Source organism: Thermobia domestica, chromosome 7 (assembly GCF_964235325.1).
Source record: "Thermobia domestica chromosome 7, izTheDome1.hap1.1, whole genome shotgun sequence".
NCBI classification, from domain to species: domain Eukaryota; kingdom Metazoa; phylum Arthropoda; class Insecta; order Zygentoma; family Lepismatidae; genus Thermobia; species Thermobia domestica.
This window is the reverse complement of record NC_137460.1, coordinates 251,612,311-251,631,973: the sequence shown is the minus strand read 5'-3', so window position 1 is coordinate 251,631,973 and position 19,663 is coordinate 251,612,311. Positions and strand designations below refer to the sequence as shown.

At 33.8% G+C, this 19,663-nt stretch overlaps 2 protein-coding genes across 3 annotated transcripts in view; both read left to right on the top strand.

Annotated features, from left to right (window-relative positions):
- Positions 1-207: 207 nt before the first annotated feature.
- The window catches only part of LOC145690810 (uncharacterized), a 65,959-nt gene continuing 46,503 nt past the window's right edge, over positions 208-19,663 (top strand). Inside the window, exons 1-2 of the mRNA XM_081766107.1 lie at positions 208-949; positions 13,595-17,074. Of these exons, the coding sequence (XP_081622233.1) occupies positions 585-949; positions 13,595-13,691 (462 nt within the window). The 5' untranslated portion in view covers positions 208-584 and the 3' untranslated portion in view covers positions 13,692-17,074. The remainder of the gene's footprint in view (positions 950-13,594; positions 17,075-19,663) is intronic.
- The window catches only part of LOC145690811 (uncharacterized), a 102,140-nt gene continuing 99,565 nt past the window's right edge, over positions 17,089-19,663 (top strand). Inside the window, exon 1 of one of the 2 annotated variants that reach the window (XM_081766109.1) lies at positions 17,089-18,520. Coding sequence is in view for 1 of the 2 variants with exons in the window: in XM_081766110.1 (XP_081622236.1) it covers positions 18,156-18,520 (365 nt within the window). In the remaining variant the exon portion in view is untranslated. The remainder of the gene's footprint in view (positions 18,521-19,663) is intronic. The other variant, XM_081766110.1, reaches the window with a different exon arrangement.

The following is a 19,663-nucleotide window of genomic DNA, read 5'->3' as shown; positions in this document are numbered from 1 at the left end:
TTTAATGAAAATGGAAGGGAACTAAGTGAGAAAGAAATAGAAAAAAACAAAGAACTTCTTGAATTTTGGTGGAAAAAGAAAATGGAAAACGTTAAATAATAATAATAAAAAAAGAGCAGTACTTACTTATACTTATTTTTCTTTTTTCTTTTTTTTCAAGATGCAAACTTCCGAAGGGAAGGAAGGAAAATACCTTGAACCTGAACCTGAACTTGAACGTATTCTGATTCGTGTTACCGCGTGGGAGTTCGTATAAACCTCTCTTCCTACACTTATCTACTCCATTCGTAAAAACCCTCTGTTATGTAATAGGCTTTTACTAATTTATTATGCGATTAATACTTTTAATAACTACTCAATTGTCTCTGTTACCTGAACCATTAAACTGGAGAGGAAGAAGAATACCTATTGTTTTCAAAAATCAATTATATACAGTACGTTATTAAAAACTGATCGTTTGTTTGATTGGAAGTATAAAGTTGCTTCTGTGAACAGTCTTGTAAATCATTTCATTAACATTGGCAGAATAAAATATAAGGGAAGTATAAAAACAGGGTCAAATTCTTATTAAATTTAAAGTCATAATGGCTGGCCTGGCGTCTGTTAAATTGGAATTGATGTGCAAAGAAGAGATTGATTACGACTTACCTCAAGAAGATCCACTCGAGGGGAAAGAGTGGACATACGAACTGATGACTGACAACAAAGAATTAACATTATCTACAACGGAAGGAGAGCAAACAATGAAGAAAGATGCAGCTATGTTTTCTTTGGATGCGAAAGTAAACGTTGGTATGGTGAAATCGGAACATGCAGTACACGATCATCCTGCATTTGAAAGTAATATAGAAACTCTAAGAAAAGTAGTGGTTCAAGAGACTTGCGCATCGTACTCTAAGGATTCCCAACAATTAACAGCAAAAAGTTCAAATTCAGTTCGGGAAGAAAGGTAATGTTCAATTTTTCATAAAGTAATTGGCTCAGATTGAAAATATGGTTCGGAAAGTTTATAGATTAAAAGCAATACTTCATGATAAATATTTAGGTATGGGAGATGTAAATTAATAATCTTCAATTTGGAAACGGAATGGGACGTATAGACCAGCTATGGCGTATAGCAAATAATAATAATAATATCGATAGCATCCATACAAATCCTAAGTAGTTCATATCTTGATGAAATAATGATTACTTTATTACTGATTACACATTTCTCACTATTTTGTGTATATTTACAATATGGGTGCTCCACGATAGTGTTTTATTTATATAGAGGCTTTTGCAAAGAAAAAATCGGGAGAATCAAATTTATCTCAAAGTTTTGAAAATTTAAACGTGAAATCTGTTATACTGGACAAAAACTATGGACGTTTGTATTTTTACTCAGGATGTAGCTCGAATGGGTCTAGCCTCACTTTTCCGGAGAGCTTCGAAAGAAAATTAACAAAATACAAGATAAAAAATAATTCTAACCAACAATGGGTGTTCAAATGTTGTACACGTCCACACATAAATTCATTTCATACTAATTTCCTTTTAAGGAAGTAGTCGTTTTGTATTTTCAGCAATCATTTCTAGGGTATGGACTTCCATTTCTCCATACAGGTTCACTTTAGGTGCTTAGAGCACGTACACGATACAAGAATTATTGTACAAAATAAATGTGCTAGATGGCCGGTAAAGTAAAAGTATTGCAATGTAACTTAGAGAAGGATGCAGGATGATGGTCCAATTGGAAGTAAAGGGATGCGTCGGATAGGATAAAGAGGGTCACCGAAGGTAAATATAGGCCTATAGGTAAACGATGATAGCACAAAACACTGTGTATAGCGTAGACTTACATATATGTACGTTACATGTTGAACATGTATTTGTACGTTCCTAAATATTTTACAGGTAACTTCCTGAAATGCTTTAATTTCTTGCATTGCTTTATTGAAAAACAACAAAATAAACTAATTTTTTGGTTTAAATCCTTTTTTGTTTGTTTAAACCAGGGTGTTAAATAATTTGCTCTAGATATTTATATCACATATGGACAGAAATCAGTTGGTTTCGCTTTGGTTTTATTATGCAGCGACCTGGTTATGCTGGAAGGGGTCACATGAGCTTAAAGCGGAATCCAAACCGCTTCTCGGGTTATACCCGAGAGAAATTGTCTTCCACTAGAACTCGGAACTGTGACTAATTAGTCAAAATGTGGTAAAAATAGTGGTATCAGGAATCCTGATAAAAATACTTTGTTCTAATCTTTACATGCTTGTTAATATAATTGTCATTTCAGAAGGACAAAAAGACAAACAAAGCACTCGTGAAACATTATACAGAGTTACATATATACAATTTCAAAGTACTGCAGAGTACAGAAGAACTAATTAAGAAAAGCTCTTAATCTTAGAAAGACATGCACTACGTATTGCATTTCGCATTAAGTTACCTAGCCCAACAGCAGAATTATACAACCGCATTGAGTTTTCATCTCTACAGTTTCATCTTGAAAAGTTACGTCTCACCTACATACACAATCGTTATGAAACACACCATCCTATACTTCTGACTACTATGCATCATATGGCACTCCACCCATCAGCATTTCGATATTTCCATCCACAGCTATCACTCCTGTATACTCTGTACTGCTACACACTACCACCTGATGCAGTAGACCTGGAGTTACTTGCTGACTATCAAATTCCTGACTATTTTCCGCTCATCTTTCCATCCTATGTTGCACAATAACTCCATCCAAAACTCCATATAACCTATATAATGACAACTAAGTTGCATCTTGTACATCATGTAATTGCTCTGCCATCCTTTCACTGCCTGATGTTAAGGCCCGCACAGGTCCTAAGTCTTTGATCGCTGTAACAAGCTTTAATAAAGAACTCTGAGACCCTCTCAAAGTCATGCACATCTACTGTTGTCATACTTCAGTTCCCTAAGAGAGGGCATAACCCTCTAACAGGGTTCTAGCCGAAACGGCTAGTTACTTACCAAAAAAAAAAACAGAGTACAGAAGAACTAATTTAGTCCAAGTTAGTTCACTACCACTTACATCAGTCTAAGTTAAAAAAAATACGACGACTAAATTTGCATATCAGTGATAAAAATGAATTGAGTCCACTTTGGCTCTGACACATTTATACATAAATAGATACCAAAGGTACTTATGATTCAAGAAATTCCTCTCGACGGGTTTGCATTTCTCCCCCAAAAGAAAGGTCGGCATTTCAATGTACTTTATCAATAGTAAACATTACTAAAACCATACAATACTTAGAATTTTTTTTATTGTTATTGCATAACAATAATAACAAATTATTAAAAAAATCACAAAAGAGACATTCATAAACTTATATAAAAAACGAAGTTACTTCTGTAGATTAATCTCTTTGAATAATGAATGGGGAATTAACCTCTGATTGTATTACAAACCATATATAAAAGTGAAACGCGATAACTCCAAATGTGTCTTTATGAAGATTTCACGAACTAGTGATCGGTAAATTCTCGGGAAGATATTTTTAATGAATATTGCCGGGAAGATTTCCAAAAATGGGTATTTTTCGAGAACTTATGTACAATCACAAGGAATATTGCATTCTATTACTATATTATGATTTCAAAGAAAAATTCGTTTTTATATCACAGTATGTTATTACTGTTGTTTCCAGAGGTATCTTTAAAATGTACATTCTGAAAGATGTTATTTTTTTTATTTATTAATATTCTATTATATTTAGAGAGTGCGCTTAAATGGATATTTATTTAAATATATGTCCTATGAAAGTAAATATGTTTCAACTATGGTATAGTAAATACACATACTTTTAAACCACTAAAAAGTTTAAATTTACATGTAAGTGACTTTTCTAAACTTGACTCTACTACTGATATTATAATCATATTAAATTTTTAAATGTTATAAACAATTTTGTCAACATTTACGCAAATATGCATATTCACAATATTTGCAAGATACTTTCTTATCTCTACAATTTTGCATGTAACATTGCCAAACACGACCTTTGTTTCTTCCCATTTCTTGGAATTTCATGCGTTAATTAACATGTAAGACATGTCCGAGTACCTCTTCAGGAATACAAGTCAGAGAGAGGAGACAGACCGACGTATATTACAAATGGTTGTTCAGAGTTTATTAATAGTACTTCATCTCTATTTCTACATAATTCTATATTACGACATGGTTCCATTTCATCATTTGTAAATTAGTACTTTGCTACTTTTGGCTATTGCTTAGCATTGGGGGCCAGCTTTTGCACCTACTTTTTCGCGATATTCTATTAAGATGCGGTTATGTTATGGTTTAATACGTGAAATTACGTTACTAGCATTGAATTCAGGCAGCATTGCAGAGCGTGCGTTAGCGAGTGATGGCCGGTAGGAGCCCCGCATGGAACGTTGTTTTCTATCTTCGTTACTAACAATTCACTTTCCTTTTTCACATCACTTCCACTTACCTTTACGGATTGTACAAATCCCCTACTGCTCTAAAAAAATTGAGTTCGATACTTTCTTGACTACTTGAATACCACTATCAACTCATTTCTTCCGTAAATCATTCTACTTTTTGCTAGTTTTGGCCCCCCAATACTAAACAATTACCTTACTTTTTATTGGAAATGGAAATTGAACCTAAAAAATCGTGTCATTACCTATATATAATGTACAGTCAAAGAATTTTAATTTAAATACAAATAAAGTAATTAGTCATATGGTTCTTATAATTTTGAAGATAAAAGAAACAAATGGAAATAAATTCCTTCCAGGAAATTTATATACCAGAGAAAAAACCCGGGAATATTCTCATTTTTTAAATTCCCTCCCACCGGGGATATTCCCAGTACCCATCACTATTACGAACACACACTTTTACGAACATTTTTCGTTTTTTGGTTTAAACCAGCTTATTTAAGCTAGGGATGGTACCGAGATGGAGTCGGATTTTACATACCGAGAAGAGACCGAGGCGGACTTTTATGCACCGAGACGAAACGAATATATTAGGATTTACTTCTAGGTTTACAAGAAATTGAAGGTTAAAAAAATTAAAATTCTTTTACTGTACATTACATAGCACGTTTTTTTAGGTTCAATTTCCATTTGCACTAAAAAGTGAGGTAATAGTTTAGTATTGGGTGGCCAAAACTAGCAAAAAGTAGGATGATTTACGGAAGAAATGAGTTGATAGTGGTATTCAAGTAGTGAAGAAAGTATCGAACACAATTTTTTAAGGGTAGTAGGGGATTTGTACAAACCGTAAAGGTAAGTGGAAGTGATTTATGTGAGAAAAGAAAGTGAATTGTTGGTAACGAGGATAGAAAACAACGTTCCATGCGGGGCTCTAACTCGCCTTCACTCGCTAACGTTCACTCTGCAGAGCTATATGAATTTAATGCTGGTAACGTAATTTAACGTATTAAACGATAAAATAACCGCGTCGGAATAGAATATCGCTAAAAAGTAAGTGCAAAAGCTGGCCCCCCAATGCTAAACAATAGCCAAAAGTAGCAAAGTACTAATTTATATGACGATGAAAGAACCACTTGGTAAATATTGTATCGTTGTAATAATTTTTACTGTTGATAAAGTACATCGAAATGCAGACCTTTCTTTTGGGGAAAGGAATGCAAACCCCTCGAGAAGAATTTCTTGAAATCATAAGTATCTTTGGTATCTATTTATGTATAAATGTTTCAGAGCCAAAGTGGATTCAATTCACTTTTATCACTGATATGGAAATTAAGTCGTCGTATTTCTTTAACTTGGACTCATATAAGTTGTATTCAACTAAGTTGAACTAAATTAGTTCTTTTTTACTCTGCAGTACTTTGAAATGGTCCATGTGCAACTATGTATAATGTTTCACGTGTGGTGTTGTTATCTTTTTGTCCTTTTGAAATGACACTTGACAATTATATTAACAAGTATGTAAAGATCAGAGCAAAGTATTTTCATCATGCGTCCTTTGTGAGAAGACGGCAGGCATATCAAATTTTGACCAATTAGTCCCAGTTCCGAGTTCTAGTGGAAGAAAATTTCTCTCGGATGTAACCCGAGAATCGGTTTGGATTCCGTTTTATGCTCATGTTACCCCTTCCAGCATAGAATGTGACCCTAGTGTTCTTTTCTCTTGTTTTCATTGTTTTTCTTTTTCGACATATTCTTGGCTACATGTTTAGCTAAGTTCTGAAACTGATTTAATTTTATATTTTACCATATGATATTATCTAGAGATGCAAGAAGCCGGCTTTTTTGAATCGATGGTTTTTTCCACATAAAAAGGCGGCTTTTTTTTAAAAAAAATTAGAATTTTGGAAATTTTGGATTTTTTCATTTTCATCATTTTTCCGTTTAAATAGCTTTCGTATAGTATATTCTAAATTTTAATAATATTCCATGACAGGGGCGTCATTTAGGGAGGGCAGGAGGGGGCAATTGCCCCCCCCAAGGGTTTGAAGAATACATATACTTTAATCGATGTCTACTAATATACAAGTACAAAACGTGAAAGTGTAATGTCGATGGTGCTCTTGCCCCCTCAAGCGAAGTCTGAAATAACGCCCCTGTTCCATGACCGAAATACCATATTTTTCTCTAGAATTCATCATCATCATGGGTGGAGCACATGGTTTATGAATTAAAGTAAACATAAAATACGTAGTATTTGAGGACAATTTTAGAAGCTATTTCACTATTTTAACTTCTGAATTATCGATATTTTTTCTTCTGTAGATCATTTCTTTTTAGTCATTCGTGTTTCACTTCTTAGGGCTTAGTACTCTAGCTCCTAGCGCATAATTAAGCTTATGTTTTTCAATATATCTCTCAGAGCGTACTTCCACATTTCCTTTATACTGTAGCTGTGCAATGATTTAACAATAATCTTCCCGGACACAACGTTGAATACAATTTGATAGAAATAATCAGTAGGAGGTTTGGAATAAAATTGGGAGGGGTTCTTCTGAATAATGTTTGTTCTTTCTAAAAATTAGTAACTTTTATTTAAGAGGAGCGTAAGTTTCTGAGTACAGGCATAACAATTATTTCGTTTCATTTTTTTATTCACCTATAATCTTGCGGATAAAACCTTGAAGACCATCTTATACTGATAATCAGTGGCGGATTTAGAAAAGTATTTTGGGAGGGGCTTTTCATATTAATGCTCATTTTTTTCTAAAAATTCCTAATTTTTTTTTTTTTTGAGGACAGCTTGAAGTTTATGAGTAAAGGCAAAATTAAAATTTAGTTTGTTTTAGAAATTCCGTAATTTCGGGGTAGAGGCTTTAATCCGAAAGAAATCCCTACCCTAAACCTCCTCGCAAATCCATCACTGCTGGTAATTAGTAATAACAGAGATTTAAAAACGATTAGAAAGGAAGTCGGCCAAGACTCACAGTACACGCAATATCTCTGCATTCACAGATGAAATTAAGAAAAACTTCTGTCAAAATGGTCGATTGCGGGGTTGAATCTTGGACTTCACGATAAAACCGCGAAAGCTAACCACTCACTCATGTTTGTTGTGCAGTTGTGCTTAATGTAAATGTACTCTCTCTCTTTCTCTATGGCCACAAAAGTTCTTTATTGTCTTCTGTCCTCATCCAATTCAATCCAGTTTCTACTCTGTATTCCTATTTCTGCTAGATTCATCTTAATATTGTCCTCCCATCTGGGTCTAGGATTTCCTAATGGACCTTTCCCGATTGGATTTCCATTTAAAACTTTGAAAGCGTTCCTTCTCTCTTCCATTCTGGCTTCATGTCTGCCCACCTGAGCTTCCTACACTTAATGACTCTAACGATGTTTAGTAAACCGTATGGATTATGTAGTGCGTACTTTTGAAGTTTCCGCCATTCCCCATTCCCGTTCCTCTTGGATCCAAATATTCCTCTCAGAATTTTATTCTCAAATAATTTGAGTCTGCATTCTTCCCTCAACGTAAGCGACCATATTTCTTAATCATAAAGTATAACAGGCATGATTATCATTTTATATATTTTAAGCATTAAATTCTTTGACAGAATTCGCGACGACAAAATATTTTGAACTCAATAATAACAAAAACTTTCTGCTTTCAGTCGACATTTAATTTCTTTGTGGGGATGATTTTATTCTGGTAATACTGATCGAAGATATGTGAAAGTATCCACTGTGTCGAAAGTAATATTTTAACGCATTCATAATTTGCCGTATTACGATCCTTGTGAACTTGTATTTAGATTTCTCTGTATTTACTCATGTCTCTACAAGCGTTTAATAAGGCCTCTGCATTTCTTTTGATTGTTCTTTTATCAGATTACATCATCAGCATATACCATAACCTTGTGAATACCATTCAACTCTAGGTCCTGGTTCCTATCTTTGATTTTTCTTATAGCGTACTCCGGAACAAAGCTGAATAATAACGGCAATAACTCATATCCTTATTTGAGGCCTATCTCGACGTGGAAGCTCGCATTTTTCTACTCGAACTTTACTCTGGGATTCATTTAAACACTTAATAAATTTAGCTTTTTCGGTATTCCAAATTCTGTAAGAATGTTGTACAATGTTTCCCTCCTAACCGAGTTCTAAGCCTTTCTAAAATCAATAAACAGTTGATGTACTGGATAATATATTCCTATTTATTTTCGAGTATTTGTCGAATGGTAAATATCTGGGCGATTTCGACTAAATCCACACTGATAACCTCTAATAATTTCATCTGCGTATGGGATCAATCTTAATAACAGAAGCTTAAGAGAAATGCCTCGATAATTATTACAATCAATTTAGTCATCTTGTGAATTGGAACAGTGATTGATTGATCTTTTCAAATGTATTCCATAATTTTTTGGAGAAAAAAAAAGTTTACTAATGATATGTTGAATTTTCTTGTTAAAAATTCAGAAAATTTCAGGACTGGGTAAACCGTGATGGTGGTATATGTTCTACAGCCTAGGAGACCATAAGCTCTGATGAACCGTCTATTACGTGTATGATCCATGAACAGAAAATTCGATACTTTCCCGATTCTGAACAAGCTTAAAAAACAGTCAGTGCATTACAGAATTTTGAGCTTTACCGATTTTGCAGATCCGAAGCACCTGATAGGTGCTAACAGATTATTACGTATGTGATCAATCAGTGAAAAGTTTGTTCGAAATATTCATACAATGTATACGAAAGTTAAAACTTAACTGAATAATTTCAAGAACGTACAGAGCCACCCGAAACGAAGCTCTTGACGTGCTAATTTCTCTCATGTTTTTCTTTATTTTGCTTCAAAAGGAGGGTGTGTGATATTTTGAACAAAAATACTACATACAATTTTGCTACTAGTTATTTGTGTATCATTTTTCAAACTACTTATTATTTATAAGAGGTTAAAATATTATTACATATATTGGTTAATCCTTTGGAATTCATAATGTAAATATGTTAAGAATTTTAAAAAAATCTCTTTGAAATTCATGGTTTATTTTCGATGTTTCATATTATTATTTGCATCAACCACTAATTAAATGAGTTTTTTGTTGTAGAAAACCGAAACAAAGTCTGCATTATCAGTTTAAAGCAAAATTTTTTTAAAAAAGCCCAACATTTCCCAAGCAAAAAAGCGAAGCAGAAAAAAACAATTTTTCCAAAAAAGCCGTTTTTTCCGAGCCCTTGCATATCTAATCTTATCCCATTCCTCTTGATTAGTTTTTTTCTAATATCAATTGTGTTCTCATTTTTACAAGGATCAAAATGAGAAGTTGTGGTGGGCGCAGACCTGAAACCATTAGGAGGGCACACTATCTCTAGCATTATTGCCCATTCGAATTTTATGTTTAACTGGCTGATCGACTGTAGTATATAAAGTCCTATTACAAAAATGTGTTGCGTACCTTTAAGCGCTCAAAATGAAAGTTTCAAAACCACATAATATTATTCTGTTACACTCAATAAACCAGCTACATCAATCATAAACTGAGGACTTCAGAAGTCAAGGGCAATAACTGACTTTTGGAGTAAATTTATTTATGTCCAGGAAATGGATTCTCCATAGTGAAATATATAAACTGAAAGTAGAACCACGACGCAACTTATTCATTGGAACTCTAGTGGACTGCGATGTAGTTCTACTTTCCATATTGTGCTGCGGAGAATACTTCTCAGAATATAAATAAACCTTATTGGGAAAGTCATGTATAACTTAGATCCCTTTTATTATGGGGGCCTCAATTGAACTGTCTTAAAACAGTGCACTAAATGCACTTTCGAACTATCAGTAAGGAGAATGAACTATGTGGTTTTTCATGATTTGTAATAAACTAGTACTTTTGGAAACAGTGGTAGATAAACTCACATGAAAATTTTGTGTTAACTGACATTCTGAGTTTTGCTCGTACCTGTTGACAGCTCGAAAACGCTGTTATGAGAGTTCACTTTTGTTTCAGACAGCTTAATTACTATTGATACAATACCACAATATATATATATATATATTCAGCCTTTAACTTTAATCACTTTGAACTGTTTGCATGACAAGAAACAAGGACATTCTCACTATCAGAAATCTTTTCATTTGTGCACTATCATGACAGAGTTTGTTAATTATGACACATTTATTCACTTTATTTAGTATATCCCTTTCATACTGCATTAACAGAAACGATTCAAGATTATCTTGACCGAGATTCGCCCTTAATCTAGATTTAATAATCTTGAGTTTTTGAAAACTCTTGTTCACTATTTTTCGGTAAGTTTCATTTATCTATACTGGGGCTGACAGGGTTTGTTCATTGCATTTGTGGGAAGTTCGTCTTTTAAATCCAAAATCAGCCTTGGATCTAAACGCACCAACTCTTGATAAAGATTTTCTTCTTTCGAAAACCAGTTAGGCTTATTCTGGTTTCATTTGTGAAGGACACCATTGAGAGCAAAGAATCTGAAATTTTCCACTTCTCTATTCCCTATGATTTCATGACATGTCAATTCTAATCACACGGTTACATTCTATTCAAAGAAGATTTTTCCACTATCGCAAGATGGGCGCAGTTTATATGAGTGATCACAGCGAAACGCATACGTCCTCCTGGTGTCTTCGGCACTTCCACTCCCCACTACCCCTACAACTATCGCTCCGCGCGAAACCCAATCTCTTACGCACCTCGTGGCTTACAACGATATTCCTTTTGCTAAACCACTTTTACCTTATTGTCAGCACCTGGTGTGAAATTACCCAAAGGGAATTTCTCCGTGATGCACAACGCAGTTTCGGAACTGGAGCGCACTAACGGATGCAGCATTGCTTTCTAATTTTTGTATCCAAGTACTGTGGGAATCGTCAAATAATTTAAATGGGATTCTTGTTTCTCTTTAAATGGGAGGGAGAGAAGCAGGGAAAAGATTTTGGAGATATGTTAGACAAAAGCAAAACGAAACAGAAAAAGAAATCATTCTTAGAAATGAAAAGGGACAAATAATGAAGGACAGGACGGAAATTGAGGCGTACTTAACAGATTGGGCGATGAAGCAAAATTATGAAGAACGGAAAAATGAAACAAATGAATTAGCAAAAATAAGTAATAAGAGTGCAGAAGAAGAAAGTCAGGAATTAACAAATGATATTGAAAATATGGAAATAGAGAAGGCTAGGAAAAAGCTAAGAAGAGGAAAAGCTACAGGAACAGATGAGGTGTCAAATGAGATGTTAATAAACTTAGATAATAAATATTTGATAAGTTTAAAGAATATTATGAATAATATACTTGAGTCAAGAACCATTCATCCAAGTTGGAAGCAAACGAAGATTAAGTTAATACATAAACGAAAAGGTAGAGATAAACATGACATAAAAAATTATAGACCAATAGCTATTACCAGCTTTGTATATAAGTTTTTTGCAATTATTCTAAGAGACAGATTAATGAACTGGCTAGAGAAAAACAAAATATTAAGTGAGTTACAAAATGGATTCAGAACAGATAGAAGAACAACAGATAATATCTACATTATAACACAACTGATAGAAATATGCAGAGAAAGAAATAGAAATTTCATAGTAGCATTTATTGATATTGAAAAGGCGTGTGATACAGTCAAGAGAAAGATATTATGGGAAGTAATGGAAAACATAGGAATATCAAAGAAATTTATTATGCTTCTTAAGGAACTATATAAGGACAACAAATACAGATATGAAATTGGAAACATAAAATCAAAATGGATAGACAGCAATAAAGGTTTGAAACAAGGATGTCCTCTATCACCAGTTTTATTCCTGATATACATATATGAAGTGGAAGAAGCATTTGATCAAAACAAACAGAGGGTTAGAATTAAGATTGCAAGGAAAAGAAAAAGTAAGAAAAATCCCTGGCACTCTCTTTGCAGACGATGTAGCGCTGATGAGTACTAATATTGAAGATATTAAGGAAATGTTAGAAACAGTAGTTAGGAAAAGAGAAGAAATTGGTCTAAAAATAAATGAAGAAAAAAGCAAGTTCATGGTTTTTAGTGGAGACATAGAGGATAAAAATATACAAGCAGGAAGCAGGACTGAAAGAATAGAACTTTTAGGAATCGCACTTGAAGAAGGAGAACAATACTTACTGGAACATGAGAAAAAACTGAAAAATAAACTACAAAAGTATACAGCCATTATAAAAAATAAAGCAATGTGGTCATACAATAGATATGAGGTATCAAGAATACTATGGAAACAAGTAGCAGTACCGGCGCTCTTAATAACTTTAATGAAAAAAAAACAGGTGTATTTTACAACAAGCACAAAATCAAATAGGAAGGTTTGCCCTAGGAGCAAATATTTTAAGTGCAAATGTAACAATAACAGGAGAGATGGGATGGAGCGATTTTGAAAGAAGAGAAGGTATAAGTAAAGCAAAATATCTTGGAAGATTAAAATTTATGGAAGAAACAAGTTTAGTAAAAGTAGTGCATGAGGCCACTAAACATATGAGAAAAGGGGAGAACACGAAATGGTTTAGGAGAGTTAGGAAATTAGAAAGAAAGTATGATCAAACTACCCGCTGGCATAAAGAAGAAAATTATAAAAATTGGGAAAAAATCACAGAAAAAACCTTTAAAGAGAAAGCGCAGGAAAAGTGGTATGAAGAAGTTGTTAAGAAGAGCAGTTTGAAAGGAATATACACACATAAAAAGCGTTATAAGAAAATAAATTATATGAACAATGATTTACGAAGCATTTTACTTTTCAAAGCCAGGTCAGGGAGCCTTGAAACAGGGGTAAGATTGAAAAAATTTAAAGAAGTGAACGAAAAATATCAATTGTGTTTTAAAGAAGATGAAACTTTAGAACACTTATTGTTAAAATGTGAAGAAACCCTAAAAATCAGGGAAAAATGGAAATGGATCGATGAAATGAAAGAGGAAGGAAATTTGGTTAAATTAGCTTGGAGGCTAGGTTTTAATGAAAATGGAAGGGAACTAAGTGAGAAAGAAATAGAAAAAACCAAAGAACTTCTTGAATTTTGGTGAAAAAGAAAATGGAAAACGTTAAATAATAATAATAAAAAAAAGAGCAGTACTTACTTATACTTATTTTTCTTTTTTCTTTCAGGATGCAAACTTCCGAAGGGAAGGAAGGAAAATACCTTGAACCTGAACCTGAACTTGAACGTATTCCAGGGATGCCACTTTTAGTGATTTCGTACTAGATTTAGTGATTTTATCATTGAATTAGTGATCTAGTACGTACTTCGCGTAAATATGCACAATCTAGTGAATTTTGTCATTTCATTTCTCATGGAGTTAAATGACAAGGAAATGATTTTTCAAATAACAAGGAAAACTGTGTTTCGGTGCGGAAAGAATGTTCCAACTTAAAGAGTTAATCTTTTTGTTCCTCTCTGAGAGCAACCCCTGCTGTGAAATGACCATGGGTAAACAGACAGTACTTTTGGCCTCCACCTCTTTATGTTCGCCGACATGGGATGAGATTGTGAGTTACTTATCGTGAGCAGGTTGGTTTCTGAAGCAAGTGGAGAAATAATAATTCTCTGCTTCAACGTTTTGTCACGCACAGAGACACTGGCAGTATCATTCCCTTTTCTTTTTTCTCAATGAGTCTAAAGAAGGAGGAAACCATACTAATATACGTATTAATAAAATGTACCAGAAAATAAGCACAGTACCGACGAAAGTTCCATCTGTGACTCACTTGTTGAGCATAAATCTATTGATATTGTCATGTACAAGCACTCTAAACTTGTCTTACCCTTTCGTATTATCTGTACAATTTTTAACCTCACTAATTTCTCACGAGAAAATATTTGGCATATGGGATTTGAAATTTGGACACTGTACTTTCTTCTTGCGCTAATGAATAAACTAATTTAGGTTTCTAAGAAAGACATCAATAAACAGGAAGGTCAATAATACTAACCGCCGCTGTTTGGTACATTTTCAAATCAGCTCGTTGGAGTCTTATATTAGTTTAGTTAGTAATTTCGTGCAGTGCGAGTCGCTACGTAGGTTGTTCTCGTTGTTCATAATATCCGTAGTGATTTCCACAAGAACTTTCAGTTTGAGGTGTTAATTAATTTCTCGCGGATATTTTTTCTTTTGCTTAAGTTCGGGCTTGTGTTGCAAGTCACTGACCCATAGTGTGTCCCATCAGTGGTGCTGATGAGTTGAGGACATGGGTGATAATCAAAAGTCAACTCTATTAAAGTACTTTAAGAAGGCGTGTGTGCATGAGGTGTCTTCAAATTGTTCTCAAGTTGGGGATGAAATATCTAATAGTACTACTGCGTGTGTGATTACTAATAACCCTGAAGTGAAAGAAAGTGCGCGTAACTATGTTGGTACTTCCAGTAATTGTAACAATACCGAGATTCAGAATGAACGCGTTTCTAATGATGATAGTAATTTCGACAACATTCGTAAAAAAAGAAAAGCTAACGAAAGTGTGACACCAAGCGATATAAATGATGTCGAACACTCAACTAGAAAAATCAAGTATTGCCAGCAGAAATATAAGAAAAGTTGGGAAGACAAACCGGAATTTAAAGACTGGCTTTCGTGTAGCCCTAAAACCCCTGGGAAAGCATATTGTACATATTGCGATATAGGGCTTTTAGGAAGTGTATCAGCAATGGAACGCCATTTACATACCTCAAAGCATTTGAAACGCGTCGAAGAAAGGAAAAACACTGTTACTTTGGACAGTGCGTTTCGAATATTTGTTAAAAATAGCTTAGGGGATCAAGTGACAGAAGCCGAGGTTAGATTATCTGCATATTTAGCAGAGCAAAATCTACCTATTTCGGTCATGGACACTTTACCTGAACTCTTAAAAGTGTGTTTTCCGGATTCCCAAAGTGCGAAACAAATTCGATGTGGTCGTACAAAATCCGCTGCTATTATTAAAAGTGTTTTAGCGGAAGAAAACATTGAAGTGATCGCCGAAGATCTGCGAAACAATTATTTTTCAATTATCATTGACGAATCTACAGATATAAGTAATTCCAAAACTCTAGCTGTTGTAGTTCGTTATTTTAGCTCCGCAAAGGGTCAAGTATTGGATAGTCTTTTAGGTTTATTGGAAATTCATAGTGGGAAAAGCAATACAATTTTTGAAGCAATAATTACGCTTTTCCAAGAGAGAAATATCCCAATTTCAAATTTAATTGGATTTGCTGCTGACAACGCTAGTACTATGATGGGAGTTAACGCAGGTGTAAGCGCAATATTAATGGAATTGAATAGACATCTTTTTGTTGCGCGCTGTATTTGCCATAGCTTTCATATATGTGCATCTGAGGCTTGTAAAGAACTTCCTCAATCACTTGAGAACTTTTGTAGAGATATAACCTCTTTTTTCAATGCAAGTTCTAAACGAGTCTCAGAACTGAAAGAAATTCAAGATTTTTTCAAGATGAAACCCCATAAATTATTAAGTTTAAGCCAGACACGATGGCTCTCACTCCAGCAAGTTATTTCCCGAATTATTGAGCAATGGGATGTGTTGCAGGCATACTTCCGATCACTATCACTAGAGGAAAAGCGTGACAGCCGCCCCCAAGATCTACGAGGCCTGGAAAATGTAATAATGAAGGCCTATTTCTATTTTCTGTCATTTTTCCTCCCTCATGTGACGGAATTGAACTTAGAATTCCAAAGCGAAAAGTATAGGCTGCACACTCTATTAGAAAATGTAGGAGCAACACTTAAAACAATTTTAAAATATTACATGGATAGGAGTTACGTAGACAACACTCCTCTAAATCAAATTAACCCTGCAAATTCCAAAGAATTCTTGAAAATAGAAGATATGTATTTGGGTGCTCGAGTGCAGGCGATTTTTATTAGGAATGAAAATCTCTCGAAAGAATTCATGGAGTTCAGACATAGATGTCAGCGATTTTATATTGAATTCTGCAGACAATTGTTGAAACGTGTTGAATTTAGGAATCACACGTTGCAATCCCTTCTGATGCTTAACCCTTCAAATGTACAAAAGTATAATTCTGTGATCCCTTTGGCTGTGCGTTTTCCTAATATAGTGGAAGAGAACGAATTTGAAATTATTGTTTCCGAGTGGCGTCGATTACAGAACTATAAAATCGATTTCAAGGATAAAGATATGGAGGAATTTTGGTGGCAAGTTTGTAAATTGAAGAACGGAGCAGGAGAAATTGCTTTCCCAACATTGTCAAAATTTGTAAAGGGGATGCTGGCATTGCCGCATTCATCGGCCGCTGCAGAACGAATATTCTCAGCGGTCACCTTAAACAAAACTAAAATTAGGAACAAACTTTCGGTTCCAATGTTAAATAGTATTCTTATAACAAAACAAGCTTTGAAGGGAGAAAACAGTGCAAGTATGGTTGTTTGAGGGAAACTCAAAAAACGCGCTAAATCGTGTTTATCTTCACCAAGGCCCCAAAATTGAAAGACAAACTGCATCAATGTAAATATGTAAATATGAAAATTATACATAATTTCTATCTAGAACAATTACCGAAATTTGATAATTATATAGTGTGAATTGCAACGTAGGAATTAGTGCCTTATTTGAAGACGTCTATACTGCATAGTAAGTTTATTATTATTATTATTATTATTATTATTATTATTATTATTATTATTATTATTATTATTATTATTATTGTAGATCCCTATTCAACTGTGTTTCACACACATATATTTATTTCAAGTCTTTCAGGTTCAGTTCCAAATGAATTCTTAATTTTGGGAAGTTACTAAAATCACATTTTGTGCTAATCATTCAGTGTATTTCAAATGATTTGCTTCTACGTAGTACATAATAATAGCGTTTATGTACTAAAACCTACAGATGTAAAGTTAACTCAAGTAATCCAGAGTTGGCTCTTGAGGAGGTCATATGGTAAATAGTTAAATTTTATCGCTAAGCTAAGGAAACAAATACCTAATGTATTTATTCTTGTATACATTATAAGGAATTAGCGCATGGAAAAAGCTTTCTTTTCTTAGCTTGTAGCAGTGAAATTGTAATTTAATTTTTACCAATATGACTTCCTTCTAGAGCCGCCACTGAGTTATTCATCCGAAATCTTTTCGTTCCCCTACTGTCCTGTTCCGGATACGGGGCATACTAGGAAGAAGGAATAGTATCTAGCCATTATAGTTTGATAAAGTTAATTCAGATTTTCTCTCTCCATTACATTATATATATATATATAATATGGAGTGTTAACATTTAGTGATTTTTAGTGATTTTCTACTCTCTAATCTAGTACTAAATGTTAAATGTTCGTTGGCAACTCTGACGTTTTCTGTTTCGTGTTACTGCGTGGGAGTTCGTAAAAACCTCTCTTCCTACACTTATCTACTTTATTCGTAAAAACCCTCTGTTAAGTAATAGGCTTTTACTAATTTATTATGCGATTAATACTTTTATAACTACTCAATTGTCTCTGTTACCTGAAGCATTAAACTGGAGAGGAAGAAGAATACCTATTGTTTTCAAAAATCAATTATATACAGTACGTTATTAAAAACTGATCGTTTGTTTGATTGGAAGTATAAAGTTGCTTCTGTGAACAGTCTTGTAAATCATTTCATTAACACTGGCAGAATAAAATATAAGGGAAGTATAAGAACAGGGTCAAATTCTTATTAAATTTAAAGTCATAATGGCTGGCCTGGCGTCTGTTAAATTGGAATTGATGTGCAAAGAAGAGATTGATTACGACTTACCTCAAGAAGATCCACTCGAGGGGAAAGAGTGGACATACGAACTGATGACTGACAACAAAGAATTAACATTATCTACAACGGAAGGAGAGCAAACAATGAAGAAGGATGCAGCTATGTTTTCTTTGGATGCGAAAGTAAACGTTGGTATGGTGAAATCGGAACATGCAGTACATGATAATCCTGCATTTGAAAGTAATATAGAAACTCTAAGAAAAGTAGTGGTTCAAGAGACTTGCGCGTCGTACTCTAAGGATTCCCAACAATTAACAGCAAAAAGTTCAAATTCAGTTCGGGAAGAAAGGTAATGTTCAATTTTTCATAAAGTAATTGGCTCAGATTGATAATATGGTTCGGAAAGTTTATAGATTAAAAGCAATACTTCATGATAAATATTTAGGTATGGGAGATGTAAATTAATAATCTTCAATTTGGAAACGGAATGGGACGTATAGACCAGCAATGGCGTATAGCAAATAATAATAATAATAAAATTGATAACATCCATACAAATCCTAAGTAGTTCATATCTTGATGAAATAATGATTACTTTATTATTAATTACTCATTTCTCACTATTTTGTATATATTTAAAATATGGGTGCTCCACGATAATGTTTTATTTTTATAGAGGCTTTTGCAAAGAAAAAATCGGAAGAATCAAATTTATCTCAAAGTTTTGAAAATTTAAACGTGAAATCTGTTATACCGGACAAAAACTATAGACGTTTGTATTTTTACTCAGGATGTAGCTCGAATGAGTCTAGCCTCACTTTTCCGGGGAGCTTCGAAAGAAAATTAACGAAATACAAGATAAAAAATAATTCTAACCAACAATGGGTGTTCAAATGTTGTACATGTCCACACATAAATTCATTTCATACTCATTTCCTTTTAAGGAAGTAGTCGTTTTGTATTTTCAGCAATCATTTCTAGGGTATGAACTTCCATTTCTCCATACAGGTTCACTTTAGATGCTTAGAGCACGTACACGATACAAGAATTATTGTACAAAATAAATGGCCGGTAAAGTAAAAGTAGTGCTATGTATCTTAGAGAAGGATGCAGGATGAAGGTCCAATTGGAAGAAAAGGGATGCGTCGGATAGGATAAAGAGGGTCACCGAAGGTAAATATAGGCCTATAGGTAAACGATGATAGCACAAAACACTGTGTATAGCGTAGACTTACATATCTTACATGTTGAACATGTATTTGTACGTTCCTAAATATTTTATAGGTAACTTCCTGAAATGCTTTAATTTCTTGCATTGCTTTATTGAAAAACAACAAAAAAAAAAACTAATTTTTTGGTTTAAATCCTTTTTTGTTTGTTTAAACCAGGGTTTTTGGTTTAAATAATTTGCTCTAGATATTTATATCACATATGGACAGAAATCAGTTTGTTTCGCTTTGGTGTTATTATGCAACGACCTGGTTATGCTGGA